The 17,500-nt window shown below is 35.9% G+C and overlaps 3 protein-coding genes across 17 annotated transcripts in view; 2 read left to right on the plus strand and 1 right to left on the minus strand.

Annotated features, from left to right (window-relative positions):
• Window positions 1-4,602, plus strand: part of LOC122245090 (uncharacterized) — a 572,282-nt gene extending 567,680 nt beyond the window's left edge. For 14 of the 15 annotated variants that reach the window (XM_086546529.1, XM_043003048.2, XM_086546538.1 and 11 more), the window contains one exon: window positions 477-4,602. In XM_086546529.1, the coding sequence (XP_086402655.1) occupies window positions 477-746 (270 nt within the window). In that variant the 3' untranslated portion in view covers window positions 747-4,602. The remainder of the gene's footprint in view (window positions 1-476) is intronic. The other variant, XM_086546541.1, reaches the window with a different exon arrangement.
• Window positions 1,975-10,640, plus strand: LOC122243125 (uncharacterized). The gene is made up of 3 exons (XM_086546543.1): window positions 1,975-2,096; window positions 5,180-5,251; window positions 7,671-10,640. The coding sequence occupies exons 1-3, from the start codon at window positions 1,975-1,977 to the stop codon at window positions 7,792-7,794; spliced, it is 318 nt and encodes a 105-aa protein (XP_086402669.1). The 3' UTR covers window positions 7,795-10,640.
• The window catches only part of LOC122243124 (glucoside xylosyltransferase 2), a 21,545-nt gene continuing 11,936 nt past the window's right edge, over window positions 7,892-17,500 (minus strand). Inside the window, exons 5-7 of the mRNA XM_043000610.2 lie at window positions 15,432-15,581; window positions 13,725-13,897; window positions 7,892-12,516 (exon numbers count right to left, since the gene is read on the minus strand). Of these exons, the coding sequence (XP_042856544.2) occupies window positions 12,379-12,516; window positions 13,725-13,897; window positions 15,432-15,581 (461 nt within the window). The 3' untranslated portion in view covers window positions 7,892-12,378. The remainder of the gene's footprint in view (window positions 12,517-13,724; window positions 13,898-15,431; window positions 15,582-17,500) is intronic.

A 17,500-nucleotide genomic window follows, 5' to 3' on the forward strand; every position in this document is an offset into this window, starting at 1 on the left:
ATTGTCATTATTATTATCATTATTATTATTATGACATTTGATGATAATTGTTATTATTATTATTATTATTATTATTATTATTATTATTATTATTATTGTCAGTTGTTACTTTTGTTGTAGTTGTAGTAGGAGTAGTAATATAGTCATTACGATGATAATAATAAGGACAATGATAGTGATGATGAGAATGATGATCATTATCACGATTCATGCAATTATTTTTTTCATTAATAGCGTATAAAATCGTGACAATTTTTGCCTTGTTGATAATACACTGCACTTATGGTCCGTAAAGAATCAAAGGAACAAAAACTCTTCTGCACTCTCTATATATTTGTATAGATTTTTTCTTTCCTTTTTTATTTTCCCTTTTACCTTCTCTTCTTCCTTATTTCTCGCCGCGTCTCTCCTTGTACACCTTTCTCACTCCTGTTCACTCCCCCCCCCCCCCTGCTGACGCCGCCCCTCTCCCGCAGGAGGCGGTTGGTGCTGGTGAGCGAGGCGCGCAACTGACCGAGTACTACGAGTCGCTGCGGAACAACGTGATGTCGCTGCTGGAGCACGTCAAGCTGCCCGGCGGCGGCACGACGGCCCCCAACGAGCGCATCAACCACGACAACTTCGACTCTTACCTCTCCAAGATCCACTCTCTCTGCACCGACAACTACTGCGAAGACAGCCGACCCCTCTACGACAGCGTGCGGTCCGCTCTCCATGATTTCACCGTGCCGCCCACGCCCATCTGACATGACTAGGGGTACGCTGGGGCGGGGACCGCTCCCTCCATGGCCACCGCGAGCGTCCCGCCCACGCATAGCTACTTCCCCACCTCTTTCACCTCCCCGTTCTTCGGAGTGCCGCCTGTCAATACCACCAACATGCCCAACGCGGCGACCATGGGCAACAACATCAGCAACATCAGCAGCAGCAACACGCCAACCTTCACCACCACCAGCAACACCAACAGCAGTGGCAACAACACCAGCAACGGAGCCATGGGTGGCAGCAGGTGACGGGAGCACTGGCCTCCCCCCCCCTCAGCCTGATCGGGGTTTTGTACAGCGTCATATCGGGCTGCGAGCGTCCTCAAGGGCTTCGAGTCAAGGAATATCATGGAAAATTCCTAATGGGATACGGAAGGTCACAGCCTGTTTTTTTTTATCATTATTGTTATTAGCGGGCCAGGCTGCGGTGGCCCTAGCCAGGACCTGACACAGCCTCCAGTCCGGCGGGACCGAGTCGCCGGCGTCTGGCGGCTGTGTTCTGGCCCTGAATCTAGCTGCTTGGCCCTGAGGTCCCAGGCACTGCTCACCTCGTGTTGCCGTTCCCACACCGAGCTTTAACGTCTGCGATGTTAATGTAAATAATCTAAGACAATTTTCTCTGTAAAAAGATGTTTCTCTAGGTCAAAAAGTCATTTGTTGGTGTATTTATGATGTATAGACAATTAGCTTGCATTAACAGTGTCGAAACATAGTATTGTGTGTGTGTATCCAGGACGTCGACTTGTCTGCAAGCTAAGTGTCTATTGGGCCAAGCCAGTGTGATGACTTCAGTGTTAGAATAGGGAGCTTCGTTTCCTTTGCAATAAATCTTTATTTTTCATTTCCTTCAGAGTGAGACGTGGAGTGTCCCTCAGTTCAGCAGTGCTTAACAGATTCTAAAAGATGGTCCAAATGTCGAATGTTTGGTGTTCTAAATGTTAGAGATGTCTATTTCATCTCTTGACATCCGACGAGTTACAGACAAACATTTTTATCTTTTAGAGTCGCTTTTGCTTCATAATCTAGTTCTATTGAAAGATATTCTGGTTGTAAAATAGTTGTGTTACTGTTTTATCTATATTCAAACTATAACTTCCTAGGTTTACTCATTGCAGACTTAAGAATGATCTAAAACCTCCTCATATTCATGACATGAACATAACAGACATCACAGTATTTAGCAAGCAATAGGCCGGACACCTGGTGCCTTATGTGTGATCCAGGAAAACAGTGGAAGGAGCTGAACCCAATGAGCTACGTTTTCTCAGCATTTAGTTTAGACTTGCGCGTTTACTCTACGTCACACATTGGCAGACGATTCGGCCCCGGTCAGTATGTATCATTCTTGATGGACAATCAAAAGAAAAGGATATATGTCTACCCAGACAAATATCCAGCTTCAAGTTAAATTTTTAGTAAATTTGGATGCGATAGATTCGCAAAAGAAAATAATTCTTATCCTTTACAACACTTCTAAATTCTGAGCATATAATATGAATGTTTGTTTTCTCTCTCCGCAAATACAGTCAGTCCCACAGAGCACCATTCCAAGTAGTGATTTATGTATAACAAGCTGAAAATATTAGATTTATTTCATGGAGTCTTTTTGTAATGTGTTTTGATTTTAGTACGGCACTTTCCTTTATTAACAAGATCATGCTGAGTTCCATTGCTCATGTTCGTTAACCTCCAACATGGCTTTAAATGTCATCATAAGTTGCAGTGACACAGGAGAAAAAATGACGGGGTTCCTTATGAGAAAAATAGCTTGTTCAAGTTCTCCATTTCGTCTGAGGCGGCAGGAGAGTAAAGGTAAAAGTCGAGATGATAATGACAAAAATAGTTCATGCAATAGGACAGAAGTAGAATTAATTGGAGTTACAGATACAACCCTCTCAGTGTTGGACCTTAGTAAAGTTTCACTTTCAAAAATATTAGAGAAAGGAAGATTCCCTCACATCAACATAAGTCAGATATGACAGACTGTGCCTTCTTTAAGAAGATATATTTGGAATTTTATATATAAATATATATATATATATATATATATATATATATATATATATATATATATATATATATATATATACATATACATATACATATACACATACACATACACATACACATACACATACACATACACATACACATACACATACACATACACATACACATAATATATATACATATACATATACATATACATATACGTATACATAAACAGTGTAAAACGAATTTTCATCTAATTAGAATGAAGTAGCTACTGTGTCATGTGAACTTAATGTGACATTTAACGATGTTCCTGTGTTGGCGGTAAGGTCACCTTATAGTATGGTGAAGATATTGAAATCCTTTGTGGATTAGTTTATGTCTGTTTTGGAAAGATGTGTATCATTTGATACACTAACATTACAGGGAATTTTAATCCTTACGATACAAGATCTGTTGCATATATGATATATATGTATATGCTGCAATAATGATAATCATATGTTGATGAAAAGTAAATAATAAGTTTTTACCAATTCAGATAATTAAGTTGGTTCTCTTTAAACGTATCCAGATGTGAGATTCTGACTCGTGGCACAGAAGAAGTAATTGGACCTTCTTGGACAATTGTGTGAATTTGGTCAGAAACATATAACACTTAAGTAGGGACAATAATTCTAAAACAGGAGTCTGGTTCTCCAGTGTCCCGTGTGATAGAAAACCAGTAGGACCCCGGTGTTGTATATACTCCTTCATCCCTAGCATCAATCCCCCAGTCCTCTGCTAGTCCTTTTTTCAGTCCCTAGTCCCTCCAGTACCTCCTGTTTACAAAGAGCTGGGGTGTAAAATTATCCCTTTTAGATAGACTTTATCAGCAGGTTAGTATATACCATCAGATGGCAGTAGTGTGGTACTTTTAAACAAGGAAAAACGTATTGAAACATTGGCACCAGAATTATAATGCAGAAACCTTGAGTTTAACATAACAATACAGGAAATTATAATTACTCAGAAAATTATTTAAAGACTACTGTATTTGTGGTGTCAATATGAGCACAATTAGTGGCACAAAGTCAAGCTCAATATGGAAACCCAGCCACGGAAAGTTTCAAGTGTTGTGATGTGGTCTTGGACAAAGGACAGTCGAAGAGTTTTGTTGGAATTGTGTGTGTGTGTCGAGTTGTGTATTTTTGTAGGTGGCCATGGAATGACCAAGTTTTATAATAAGTGTTGTGTCAATCCATACTAATGTGATTGGACACCAAAGGTCAAGCTTTCTATCAGTGAATATTATGGTTTTCACTTAATAGATGTGATATACACTTGGAGATTTCTAAGAGTAAAATACTCATGCTGCACAAAATGTACCAGTTTCTTTGAAAGGGTAAAGATGTGATAGACAAGATTTCTTGTTGGTGTGTTATAAACTCTCCTATCAACATTTATCTATGTAAAGATGAGAGAAATCTTCAAGGACTCACAAAGGTTTTGCATGGCAATGGCTTGATAAAAGTGAATCCCTGTTCTAGTCCCTGGTTTCTCCTAAAGGTAGTGACCTGAAATTTATACATCTGTAGAGTATTTGAAGCTATGTTATAGACATTTTTAAATGAAAGATTTATTATATGTAAAGTATTTCGGTTTGTGATCAATTTACTCATACCCAGTTGAGTTGAGAATTAACTCACCATTGCCAGCAGTTGATGACACTAAGTCAGTGAATGGAGCCGAGTTATTTTGCGGCTGTTGTTTTGACTTGGACCCGCATTGTCAGCTCTGCACCCTTGGGCCATATTTTTTGTATAAATGTACCTTATCACTGAATGTATTAAATTGTCATTTTGAAGATAGTTTCCTATCTATAACCTTCTGCGTATTTCCATATCCAGACATGCCATTAGACACCATATGATTTGAGGGTATATAACAAATTTCTTCTTACTATTAAGGAATGAACATCTCCATTTATCATTATATCAGAAACCCAAAGAAAGCTGAAATAAGCAGATGTGAATTTAAGGGAGAATATTTTTTTATTCCATCACCTTTACAATTATCGATCAGCTTAAGTAGATAAAATTAAGAAACAATGTATGACACATTTCATTCACGTAAAGTGCAAATATGACCACAAAGCAAGTATGCCATGCATTTCTTTGGGAAACAGAGCCAGACAACCAAACTTACATTTAAATTTTAACAGTGTAAATCAAGAGAGGAAATGGTAGAACAAATATAAAAAATATTTCACTACTTATTACTGATAGGTTAGGTGTTTAAAAATGGAATTACAGACTCTTACAGAACTACCACTTTGCTCATCAATGATGTTCTTTGCATCAGTTCCATGTGACACTCCCTGTGTATTATTTTGTAGAAAATATAACACAGTAAAGTTATAAATCTCTAATACCTGCTTTCAGATGGACGTCCATTGGCGTAAGCAATGAACAAGACAAGTCATTTGTACCATTACAAATGAAGAAACTTTCGTGGTTAGTATCATATGAGGTATAAATATTTCAGCAATGGTCATTAACATGTCTGTAAGGCTTATCAGTAATAGAAATATTAAAATGTATGTCTATGAAATAGGATCAAAATTAGCTAGAATATTGACAGGCATTTTAGACTCAAACCAATTAATTTTATTTCTGAAATGAAAGCTATTTTGTGAAAAATAAACTTCAGTGTGATGGGCTGTTAATGTGAACATCATATATTTTACTGGTTTTAGCTACTTATCTGATACTTATAATTTACACTTTCACCATTTTGCACATTATTTATTAAATTATTTACTTGTAACTCTCCAAGAACTATTTGTGAGGACAACTAGCATAATTCCACCCATGGAATTCTACTGTAAGTATTGTTTTCTTGGAAAATAACAATGTGGCAATAAACTAGTACTCATAACTGGCAGAGACATTGCCTGACAAGACCACTTCCTACAATTTTTTTTGCTGATTTGCACTGATCTCGTTAACCCGTTGCCGACGGAGGATAGATTTGCTTACACAGGCTCCAGGATGAGTTTTATTTCTGATCGAGGCAGCTTCTGCAACATAATTTGACTTTTCTCACTCCCTTTTAGTCACTCATTGTAGAGCTAGAGACATTTTTGTGTTTTGTTTTTTTTGTGTGTTTTACTGTTTTTAGAAATTTATATCTGTCATATCACAGGTTCCATCAATTCTGCAGTTGACTAAAATTGTAGTTCAGGGTCCATATCAACTCATTTTTTTTCTTTATACTCAGTGTGATAGAAGTATTACTGTTTTAGGGGGGGGACAAAAAGCAACTTTATTTTTTTGTATTTGTGTGCTGTCACGAACAAACACGAAACTTATAACCATCCAAAATGAAGAGGTAGGGAAGAGGAAGGAAACTTGTGTTTTTGACAGTGAGTGCCACAATAAAAGGCATCCCTACTGGCACAGAGGCACATTATAGGCATTTTGTATGGTGTAAGTCACCTTCCTCCTTTCGTTCTGCCTGCACATCTTTCATCTGCGGTACTTTAGAGCAAGAGGTCGGCAACTTGCAATGTGCCATCCCTCTATAGAGATAGTGCTTGCTAGAGACCGTAGATGGGTGCCATTCAAGGCTCTCTCTCCTACTGGTGCTAGAAGAAAGTGGTGCCATCTAGGTTTTGGAAGTGAGTTGAAACCCATTTTGCTTAATATTACGGCAGTTATAATAATTATGACTGCAATTGTCAGCATCACTCACTTATTACTCATAGCACAATAAAATAACATAGTGATCCAAAATCCCTGAACGCCATGATGCCCATTGTCAGGCAAGAGCTCCTGCATCATGTATGACGAAAAAACACGTCATCCATCGTTAACGGGTTAGTGGACATTTTGGTATAAAATATTGTAAATTTGCTATTCTGAGGAAAACTTTCATCCCTAATTCAAATTGATAAAAAATAGTTACTTTTAGAATCCAAATTGTTCCTATATCTGTGCCCTTATTTCTCACCATCTCTCCACCCTCACATGGTTCCTGCATTATGCACAATTTAACAACTCAGAGCTCAAACTCAGGAAGTCGGCCATGAATAATGCTAAACGTGATGTAAATATGTAAATAAACATGGAATACATAAATACATTATGATTACTGGTTATTACTTGGAACTGAATATGTTCAACATCTGCTATATGAAAAAAATTACAAATATGATCTATGCTGTAGACGAGCAAGTTAAAATTAAAAATAAAAGTACTCAGCATTGCAATTTTAAGGATATCTTAGTTCCTTTTCTTTAATTTTCAAAAGAAATTTTTATCCTCTAGGTGTTCATATGATCTAGATAAAATCCAAAAGGAATGTCTAGAAAATTGATATTTGGCCTATCTCCTGAATTAACCCTCTCTGGACGGGTGGTACACCATGGGTACCGCGCATTCAAGGCCCGTTCGCAGGGTGCTATCATAATTTAATTGATTTAGGCCTATGCATTCAAGAGCCCTGGCATTCCAACTTACAAGGCTGGAATGAATGGGTTAATATTTCCTAAATTTTCAGGACAATCACCAAAGTCCATGATTTTAAGCCCCATATAATAAAGGCATTTCCAATACCTGGTGTTCTGAGTGGATAGGACAATAAAGGTGACAACAGAGTGCTTGCTGTGTCAGTAATTAAAGTTTCCCTTAGGAAAGAAAGCATTATTACTTAGGTTCTAAAAGAACTGTTTAACAGTTGGTGTATGTATTCTGTGTGACACAGTGCAAACTTCAGCAAATGATATGCAAAACTGTCTTTTTTTAGATAAAATCTGTCATGTCTTATTATGACTATCAAAAGCTACAAAGTCCCACTTGTATAGTTGGAATTATTGATTTAATATAATTTACCAGTGTCAAGTACTTACACACCACACACGATTATTAACAGTACACCAACTGAAGTGGGAAGCTTCTTCACAATGGCTGGTCCAACCAACAAAACAGAAGCCAACCATTACACCATCAACCCCACTAAAGGAGGAGACTCATGGTGTCCCAGATGTTGCATATAGCCTTCCTATTGAGAGAAGTCTGGGGACCCTCAACAACAGGAACATTAGTCAATGAAATCAACTCTGTAATATTATCTTGAGAAAATAAAAGAACATATTTGTTTGTTTTTTTATTCCTAAGTTGTATATAAAAGAAGTGATGTAAGAATACATGGATATAAAAAGTAAGTCAAAAGGTCAAAATAACATTATGAAATGATAATTTGATTCTCGTCTTATAGACATCTCAAGGCATATTTTGAAGATATAAATTACACTGGCTTTAATAAATACAAAAAAAAACAAAAAAAACATGAGTACACAATAATTAACTCTTACAAACTTTATCATTGTTCCTACATAATTGGAATAGATAAAATTGTTACACTTTCTATGCTAATGAAACCCTGTAAAACATTAATTGTGAGTAAATCAAGACCATAAATACAAAGTAGTATGCATATATAACATATATAAAATATAAATCTTTCATGTTAATGTAAAATAACAAAATATAGAAGTAAGCTGCCAAAGTATACCCTAAATTAAATGAAAAGTGACTAGACTGTATACCAAGAAGCTTTGCAATGAATCATTAGTGTTATTCCTCCAACTATTACTCTTTTACATTTCATTTCATTCTAGAGGAATTCTAGAATAAGTGAACCATACAAGATTGAGGCAACAAGGAGGGATTTCTGAGACTCCAGAAAATAATATGCAATATGGATGTAATAAAAAATAATGTTCCTCAAGAAAACTCAAGAAAATAAAGCTGACTCAATAAAAGCTTCAGCCAAAGACAGCTTGAATGGGGTACTGTATAAGAACTGAAAAAATATATATATAATTTCAATATTCAATTACTTTTGTAAAAACAACAGAAATAAAAATATAAACAAACATGATAATCAAGTGAAAAATAAGAGCCTTGCATCATTCATTAAAGGTATTATCAACTTGCATAAGTGAGAATAATAAATAATTAATTTTCAGTTTTGGCAATATCTGTCAGCTAATTTAACAATTGCTCTATGATAATCATGAATTCATACATGAAAATTCAGACTGTAGTGGAAGGTATACATTAGACAATAAATCTAATCATAGGCCTGGAACACACTCTGTGATCTATCCTAAAAGGAATAATAACATAATAAATTAAATGAAATGTAGAATCCTTTAAAAAATAATGGATGTGGGAGGTATTTCCGCCAGTCTAAATCTATCACTACTCTTTTCTCCATTCTCACAAAACAACATTTCACTATTACAAATACAATGGCAATGCTGCTCTCACACATCAGGACAAACTTATAAAAATGTACGCTTAGGTATGACTCCAAACAAAATTCTATTTCTTGAAACTTATAAGTTAAAAAGTATTATTAGGAAAAAAAAACAGTTAATATATATATAAATTAATTATATACTTTGCAAAAACAATATTTTTCAAAAACAGTATGGCACATTAAACAAGGAACTCTGGAAGCTGATATCAAATAAAATAATTACTAGTATTTTCTACAGGTAAGTGATCAAAACTAACTTTTTTTCTATATTATTGCACAACATATGGCATCAAGACGTTCCGTATCACTAATAATCATAAGACAAAAGAATTGGGAAAGAATATGTAAAGGATTCGGTCTTCACCTCTAAAGGAGGCGTTATGAGTTGACACAAAAACCCACTAAACAATCACTTCCATTTAATTCTAATTCATGCAGCATAAAAAATTAGTTGCATTTTTAGAATCTATTGGTTCAATTATACAAAATGAGAATTAAAAACATAACAATAATTTTTTATCTTCTTCTGAGCAGGACTCGCATCCTTAAGGGATTAAATAACTTCAAAGTTACCGAAAGACACCCTTCTTGTAAAGTCCAAATCCTCTAAATCTGCCTCTGAGCTGTATATGCTTATATGCTGAGACAACTACCAGCATTTTGTTAATCGGGAAACTCATAAATGACAGATGCCTGTCTTGGGAAATATAACAAAGTGTACAGACATGCAGTACATACATCTATTGTTCCTATAGCAAATTCCACATCTGCTAAACGTTATGGTAACTAAAAATGTTACACAACACTTTAATTTTGTATAACAAAATACTTGCTAATATTCAGAAAGTGGAAACTTGGAATAAAATGATCATTATCTCATAGTGATCACATTTCTAGAGTTATTTATAGCTGCAAAATATTCTAGGGATTACATTGCATGATTGTCAAACACTATTATATAGTAAAAAATTAATTTCTACTAAAATATATGACTGAAAAGATAATTCTCACAACCAATTTCAAATCCTAAAGTTTCCTATCAAAATAAATGTATCAACTTGAATCATGCTGTATAATGTATCTACTTTACAACATGTCTTTGTCTGAAACAAATCTCAATTCTATATTTACTAAACATCAAGAGCTTCTAAACACAATGTGAAGAACAATAAAAGAAAAGAGAAATAAATATACATGTTAACAGACTGAATTACGATATATCTTAGTTACTGACTTGAAAATACCAAATGAGTTTCCAGTTGCTGAGACTCAAAGCATTAAACTTTAGCATCTTGAACATTCATTAGCTTAAATTACCTATCCTGCCAAAGATTATACCTGCAGTGAGTATACATGAAAAGAACAGCAATACAGTGAGTACAAAACAAATGAATTGCAGTATTCAATAAGCATAGGTTTTAGCAGATATTTTTCTTCTCCAGAGAATGTATTACATAAATATCAGATGTAAACAAGACAATGTAGGGTGGATTATGTCACTGACTGACAAGGTTTCCTTTGATCAAAGTAAGGCCTACATAACTGTACATCCTGGCAGGGAATTCTTATCATGGATTTGCTTTTACTGAATTATTAAACAATAACTTGCACATGAAATGAAGATGGAAGACTGGGTATGTGTATGGCAAGGAGAAAAGCTTTTACATTAGGTATAAATATTATCTAATTCTTACTAGCATTAAAGATCTTTTCAAATGAGAAATTTACTCTGACATTATGGACAATTGCACCGAGAGGTTCTACTATAAAACCTGTAATCGCTTCCAGTGACTAGGGTCAAACACGCAGTACTCTATCACTGTACTAGATAATTCCCTTACAACAATGCATAGCAATAGGAATAGGAAACTGCAAAATAACAATGAAATAGTTTGCTATGATTTCTTTACAAGCAGCCTACTCAACCCTTTGGTAAAGCACCCTCTTTTCATTCCCAAATTGCACAGGATTACCAAGTAACATTTAAGACTAACACCATGGACCTACAATACCTAGGGAAAGTCTGAGGTATCTCAGTCCTGCTACTTAATGGTTGGGTGTCTGTTGACTTTCCACATGACCTGCCTACCACATGCTCAGATCTATCAAAAGCAGTGGTGGTGCATGGGACATCCTATATAAGATGGATACGAACAGCTGCTGCAGAAGGTTAACTGTTGGTGAAGCATATGTGTGAATGTGCACTTACGAGCAAATGAGTAGCACTAAGCAAGTTCACAGAACAAGAAGATGCCTCAAGGTGAAGTTCCACACCATAAATCTGTACCACATTGGCCTAGACAGATTTCAGCTACTGCTCATCAAGAGAAATGAATTCAGAAATCCATGCATCACTGAAGCTGTAATAACTATGAAGTGGAACCTTGAGAAGTATTTCTAGCATTTGCAAATATGATTCAAATAATTACTTGTTTCACTGGCTGCCCACAAACATATTTTACCATCATTTTAGACTCCCTCCGAACAAAAATGCATGCCTTTGCCTTATGGGTAACACCCATGTGATCCCTTCTGCAGTGTGGGTGAAATTCAGTGAAACAAACTGTGATGAGACCCAGAAAAAGAATGCTTAGTCAATGAGTCAGCTATCTATAATATTATACATGCTTTCTCCACCATGTCTAATTCAGCACTAGACCCTTTTACAGTCTAGTGGTAGAAGCATCAGGTAAACATGGAAAGTTCCTGAACACAAAACCACTCAATGCTGGCTGAACAGTTTTCAGACTTTCTGTGGCACTGTGTGTGTAAGTTATGTTACAGTACATTTGCTAAGATAAACCTTATAAGAAAATGTAATTACATATTCTTTGCAATAACAAAGGTCTCTCCTTTAATGGTCAAAAGATATCTAGAAAAGTACTCAGACATTTCAAATAAATGACAGATTACTTTGAAAGTGAAATTGGAATCATTAGAGACCACAATATATTTTCTCTCCTTAATAGCAAAAACTAATAATTTTTGGATAAATATATATATTTACCTATGAACTAAATGTAATTATCAACAGCTCATTTTCTTCTAATTTAGTTTTCATGGTTTAGATATAAATCAGCTGCAGTAGTTGTAATAAGCTGCACAAAGGGTTCATTCAACTATGGCTTTGGTACAAACATAACAAAGTAAATACATGAAAGAAACAGAAGAAAAGGTCCTGATCAACAGGTAATAATGATCATTTCTGTAAGCTGCCCATGGACATCAACATCATAGTTAAAAAGATAAATGAAATTTGTTAACAAAATAGAAAAATGGTGTTAAAAATGTTGAAAAACTATGTTCACCCCTGTCATCTCAGTCTCACAAGGGTCCCCAGAGCCTTCAGGTAAGCGCTGTGAATCTTCCCGCAGTTTGTGTTGGTGGTTTTAATGAGATAACGCTGCATTGGGTAGTACAGGTTCTGCCTCAGATCCTCACCAAGTTTATACTGATGAGAAAGAAGAAACAAAAATATATATATAATGGATATCATTAATTGGGAAACTGGATTTTAATATCATCAACTTACAATTCTTAAACAAAATCCAATACAGTGAACACAAGTAAAAAGTAAATCTTTATTTCCTCTGTTTACTACAAGTCAGGAGTTAACCCATTCACGCCGGGGCGGAATTTCGCCTACTCCCGATAACGCCGGGAAGATTTCAAGCGCGCAACCGTTCGTGCCGGGGTGTTTTCCCGCTGCGCGCGGTCGCTCTGACGCTCGCAGAGCGTTTTTCACCCACCCTATCCTTATGGTTTGCGTGATTGCGTCTAAAGTATAATCATGTGTAGAAAGTAGTGCTATGTTCAGAGGATGTATATCAGTCGAAAAAGATGTTATAGCACTGTTTTTTTAGTGTTATTCTATTGAACTTTTTCCATATTCTTTACTCCTATGTTGTAATACCAATGGGAAGTGGAAGCATTCTTCTAGTGAGGTAACAAACATAGTTTTTTTTTTCAATTTTTTTTTTTCTTCCTAAAAGAAAAGAAAGAGAATATGAACAACCATACATGTGCATACAAGTGAATGCAAGTAACAGCAATGTTTTTTCAAGTGTCATTTTCTTTTAGTGGGGCAACAAAAAGATGTTATATAATTTTTTTTTTTTTTTTTTTTTTTATTCCTCGGCCAATTACAATAGATTTTACGATAGTCTTTCGACTCAGATCATCATATTCAACAAATCAGAAACAGAAATCACCATGCCGTAATCAAGATTACGTATGTACCTGAGACGTCATTCATATTACGTTATATCCCATTTTCTACTATTTAGAAGGATAAACTAAAGTAGCTAAGACAAATCAAGTATGAAAATCGAATTGTACTAAGAATAATCTATCATTCTAATGCGGACGTTTCAGCACGTCGCTACTGGCCTCCCGGCGCGCGGGCCGAAAATGTAGCACGTGCCAGGACGTCACCCGGGTCCGGGGCTTTTTTCGACCACGTGTCAGCACGTCAACCGGCGCGAATGGGTTAATGTATCATAAGTCATAACACACATTTCTTTCTTTTTCCTTATAATTTTTTTTGGTGTAAAAAAGTAAAAAAGACATATTTCGCTAATGCAAATTCATATTCAGTAGAATACATCATTAAATAAATATTGTTATTATCATCTTAATACAGAAAACATAGAAACTGACCTCCTCCCAAGCCCGATATACTGCCCGAAAAGCTGGTTGTTTGTCACTATGAAAGGTTCCTCTGTTTCCATGCAGAACGAAGACTCCATGCTTTTCAGCTGCTTTGCATACACTCATGTACATACAATGATCTGGTCGAAGGTTGTACTCACAGCCATAAACGTAAAGCTTGTCTGAAATGGAAAAAATCATGATAGACCAGAAGAGCATGATTAATAACTTTGAATTATACATAGAAACATAGTCATGTATGAATTAGCAGGTCTTGAAAATTTAAATACTGGGCTATATATACAATACTTATTCAAACAATAACATACAAAAATAGGGAAAACTTGTATTCTATTTCCAACATCACTACACTTTACCTCTTTGATGTCAAGTATTTATATGGATTTCCAACCGATTCATGTTGCTATATGTAAGTAAATACTGCCAAACGCTTCTTTGCCTTTTTGAGTAAACCCCGAAATTTGGTCCCTGCCTATTAATCCATTAGAACATATATGCCAAATGAGTTTTTTTGCCTGAGGATGGGGACAACACGTAGGTGTCAATGGTCACCCTGGCATATTTAACGTTAGGGGAGAGTGTATCTCTATCACACTTTGAGTAATAACTCTTTTTAGTGACTTATGATCCAATTGCAGTTACAATTACTATAATTGCTATAATATTCATCAATATAAGTTAACCACAGATGGCACCTAGCAACATCAGAAAACAAATCCTTGAAGCTTGCCCTTTCAGTGTCTCTATCGAGCACCATTTTCAGAGAGCTATGGCACACAGTAAGACACCTGTGATGCAGGATATGCAGTTAGAATGAGAAGAGAAAGTTGGTCCAGACCATGTGCATCGTCTGCAATTTGATTTTGTGGTAGCATGGCTGCTTTGTGATATGGCACTTACAGTCATAAGCAAAGGTTTCCTTCTTCTTCTCCATCTCTTCATATATTTTCATTGGGGATGGATGTTTCTTCCATTTTGTTTACAAAAGGATACAAATTACAAAAAAGAGTTGCTTTTTGTCCTCTCATAAAATACTTCTATCACAAAGGGTATAAAGGACATGAGCTGACATGGATCCTATGCTACAATTCTAGTCTACTAAAACATTGATAAACACTGTCAGATGGCACATATGTCTCACAAGATAGTAAAACACACACACACACACATGGCTCTAGTATTATAACAAGTGAATGGAAGAGGGTGCAAAAAGTCACAATACCACAAATTAAGCTCCCTCGCTCCAAAATGAAATCATCTTGCCCATCTCGGAGACTAGGGAGCCAAATCTATCCCCATCCGCAATGGGTTAACAACCTATTAATGTCTGGAGTGCATCTATACATGCACTCTCCACTATGGTTTTGTTTTATTTTTATCTTTATTTTTACACATAGATGGTTCCAAATGTTTATCAAATTATTATTTTTTTTTTTAAGTTTCAGTTTCAATATAATAACTATTACAATAATAATACCAATAAAGATAAAACATTAACAGTGATGATAAAAGAAAAAAAATCCTGAAAAATTCAAGGAAAAGAGTAAACAGGTGAGGTCAGTCAGGCTTAGTAATTGACTCCTGGGTGACTGAGCAGACCCGATTTAGCATCACCATACTCAAAATGTTTTTGGGTTCATAGCAAGTAGACTTCTCTGGAAAACCACATATGATCTAACAAACTGAAGAACTAACCTGGATGATAGTGAAAGATAATATTAATGATGTCTTGGTCACCCCAAGTGATGGCCAGCTTGTAGTGCTTGTAGATTGGAACCACATAATCCTCCCAGCCAAACTTTCTGAGTCTTGTGAGGTTCATCAGCATCACTCCGGAATTCACACCTGGTGTGAGTAGCAGTCAATTAATATGTATATAGAAACAAAGACCTACATCTGGGGTATGTTTAGTTCAAAATAGTCCAGGTTACCTTCTCATATTAGTTTTAATCACAACACAGCCTTTAATGAGGCTTCCTTTTAAAAAGTCAGGATAGTCTATGAGGGGCTTAAGAATACATAACCCTTCTGCTTCAAACATTTTTTCAGGGTCAGGTCACTTCCACATAGCTGTTTCTTTTCTTTTCTAAATACCCGGGTATTTATTCCTTCTGTTGTGTAATTACTGGATCATACCAAATGCTAATTAGAATAACTTGGCTAATATATCATATATAAATTCATAAATCATACCGTAAATCTAGAAAATACGAGAAAATACAACATATTATGATGCCCAGCCCAGGCCGAACAGCTAAACCCACTCACAACGGATGACGGGATATCACATCATCTGAATATTTGCGACATGAAAGATCATTGTACACAGTTATGTTTATATGTACTCATTGTAGTTGTATATACACATTTTTCTTAACGAACTGCAGATGGGTGTCATGATATACATGACGCAGGAACTTTGGCCTGATGACAGTCATGACTTACATGATGTTCAGGGATTTTGGATCACTGTCTTATTTTATTGTGCTATGAATAATGAATGAGTGATGATGACACTTACAGTCATAATTACTATAACTGCCATAATATGAAGCAAAATGGGTTTTACCTAACATCCAAAACCTAGATGGCACCACTTTCTTCTAGCACCAGCAAGAGAGAGCCTTGAATGGCCCGCATCCATTGCCTCCAGCAAGCACTATCTTTATAGAGCAATGGCACATAGCAAGTTCCCAACCTCTTGCTCTAAAGTACCATAGATGAAGGATGTGCAGGCAGAATGAGAAGAGGAAGGTGACTCATACCATGCCCAATGTCCACAATATGCCCCTGTGCCAGTAGGGATGCCTTTTACTGTGGTACTCAAAGTCTGTTGAGGTTAATATTAATAGAAATAATATAATAAAAGAAAAAAAACTTTTCTCCTGAAAAATTCAAGGAAAAGAGTAAACAGGTGAGGTCAGCAAGGCTTAGTAATCTTAGCTTTAATCAATCACTATAATCTATTCTAATTCAATCTGAATAAATATGATTTAATGATATGATATAATAATAATTATACACAATTAGATGGTTAATTGGCATAAGTTTCCTTCCTCTTCCCTACCTCTTCATTGTGGATGGTTGTATGTTTCATATTCGTTTATGACAGTACATAAATACAATATTTCTTTCACGCTGAGGATAAAGAAAATAATGAGCTGATATGGACCCACAATTACAATCTTAATAAACTGCAGCTCTGACAGAGCTTGTGATATGACAGTCTCTAAATGCAGTAAACCATTCAAATATTAACCCATTCCCGACGGGGGAATTCTAGCCTAGAATGTCCAAATGCCGGGGCGTTCGAATTATTAGGCCTAAATCAATTGAATGGCTGGCACAATACTGTGCCGCCCGGCAACTGGGCTTTTGAATGCGCGGTACACATGCTGTACCACCCGTCCTGTGTGGGTTAAAACACAAAAAAGGCTCTAGCTTTCTAGTGAGAGACTAAAAGAAAGTGGGAAAAGTCAAGGTATTTTGTGTGAATCTGCCTTGCTCTCAAAAAAAAAAAAAAAAAACATCCTGAAGACTGGGCAAGCAAATATATCCCCATCTGTAATGGGTAAACTCAACCAAAAAAAATCTAAAAATAAACAAATTACAAAACCTTTTTTGGTTACCCCTTTAAATAGTATTGGTGAAAATTGCTCTGAGAGCTTCAGAATAGCCTCATTCCTCAAGTAATATCTCATAGGGAAGCTGCGTGTGTTTCCTATATTACTGAAAAAGAGTGGAATTATGCAAAGATACATCCC

This window comes from Penaeus japonicus, unplaced genomic scaffold (genome assembly GCF_977035675.1).
Source record: "Penaeus japonicus unplaced genomic scaffold, GWHDUDI00000001_assembly GWHDUDI00000018, whole genome shotgun sequence".
In the NCBI taxonomy this organism is placed as follows: domain Eukaryota; kingdom Metazoa; phylum Arthropoda; class Malacostraca; order Decapoda; family Penaeidae; genus Penaeus; species Penaeus japonicus.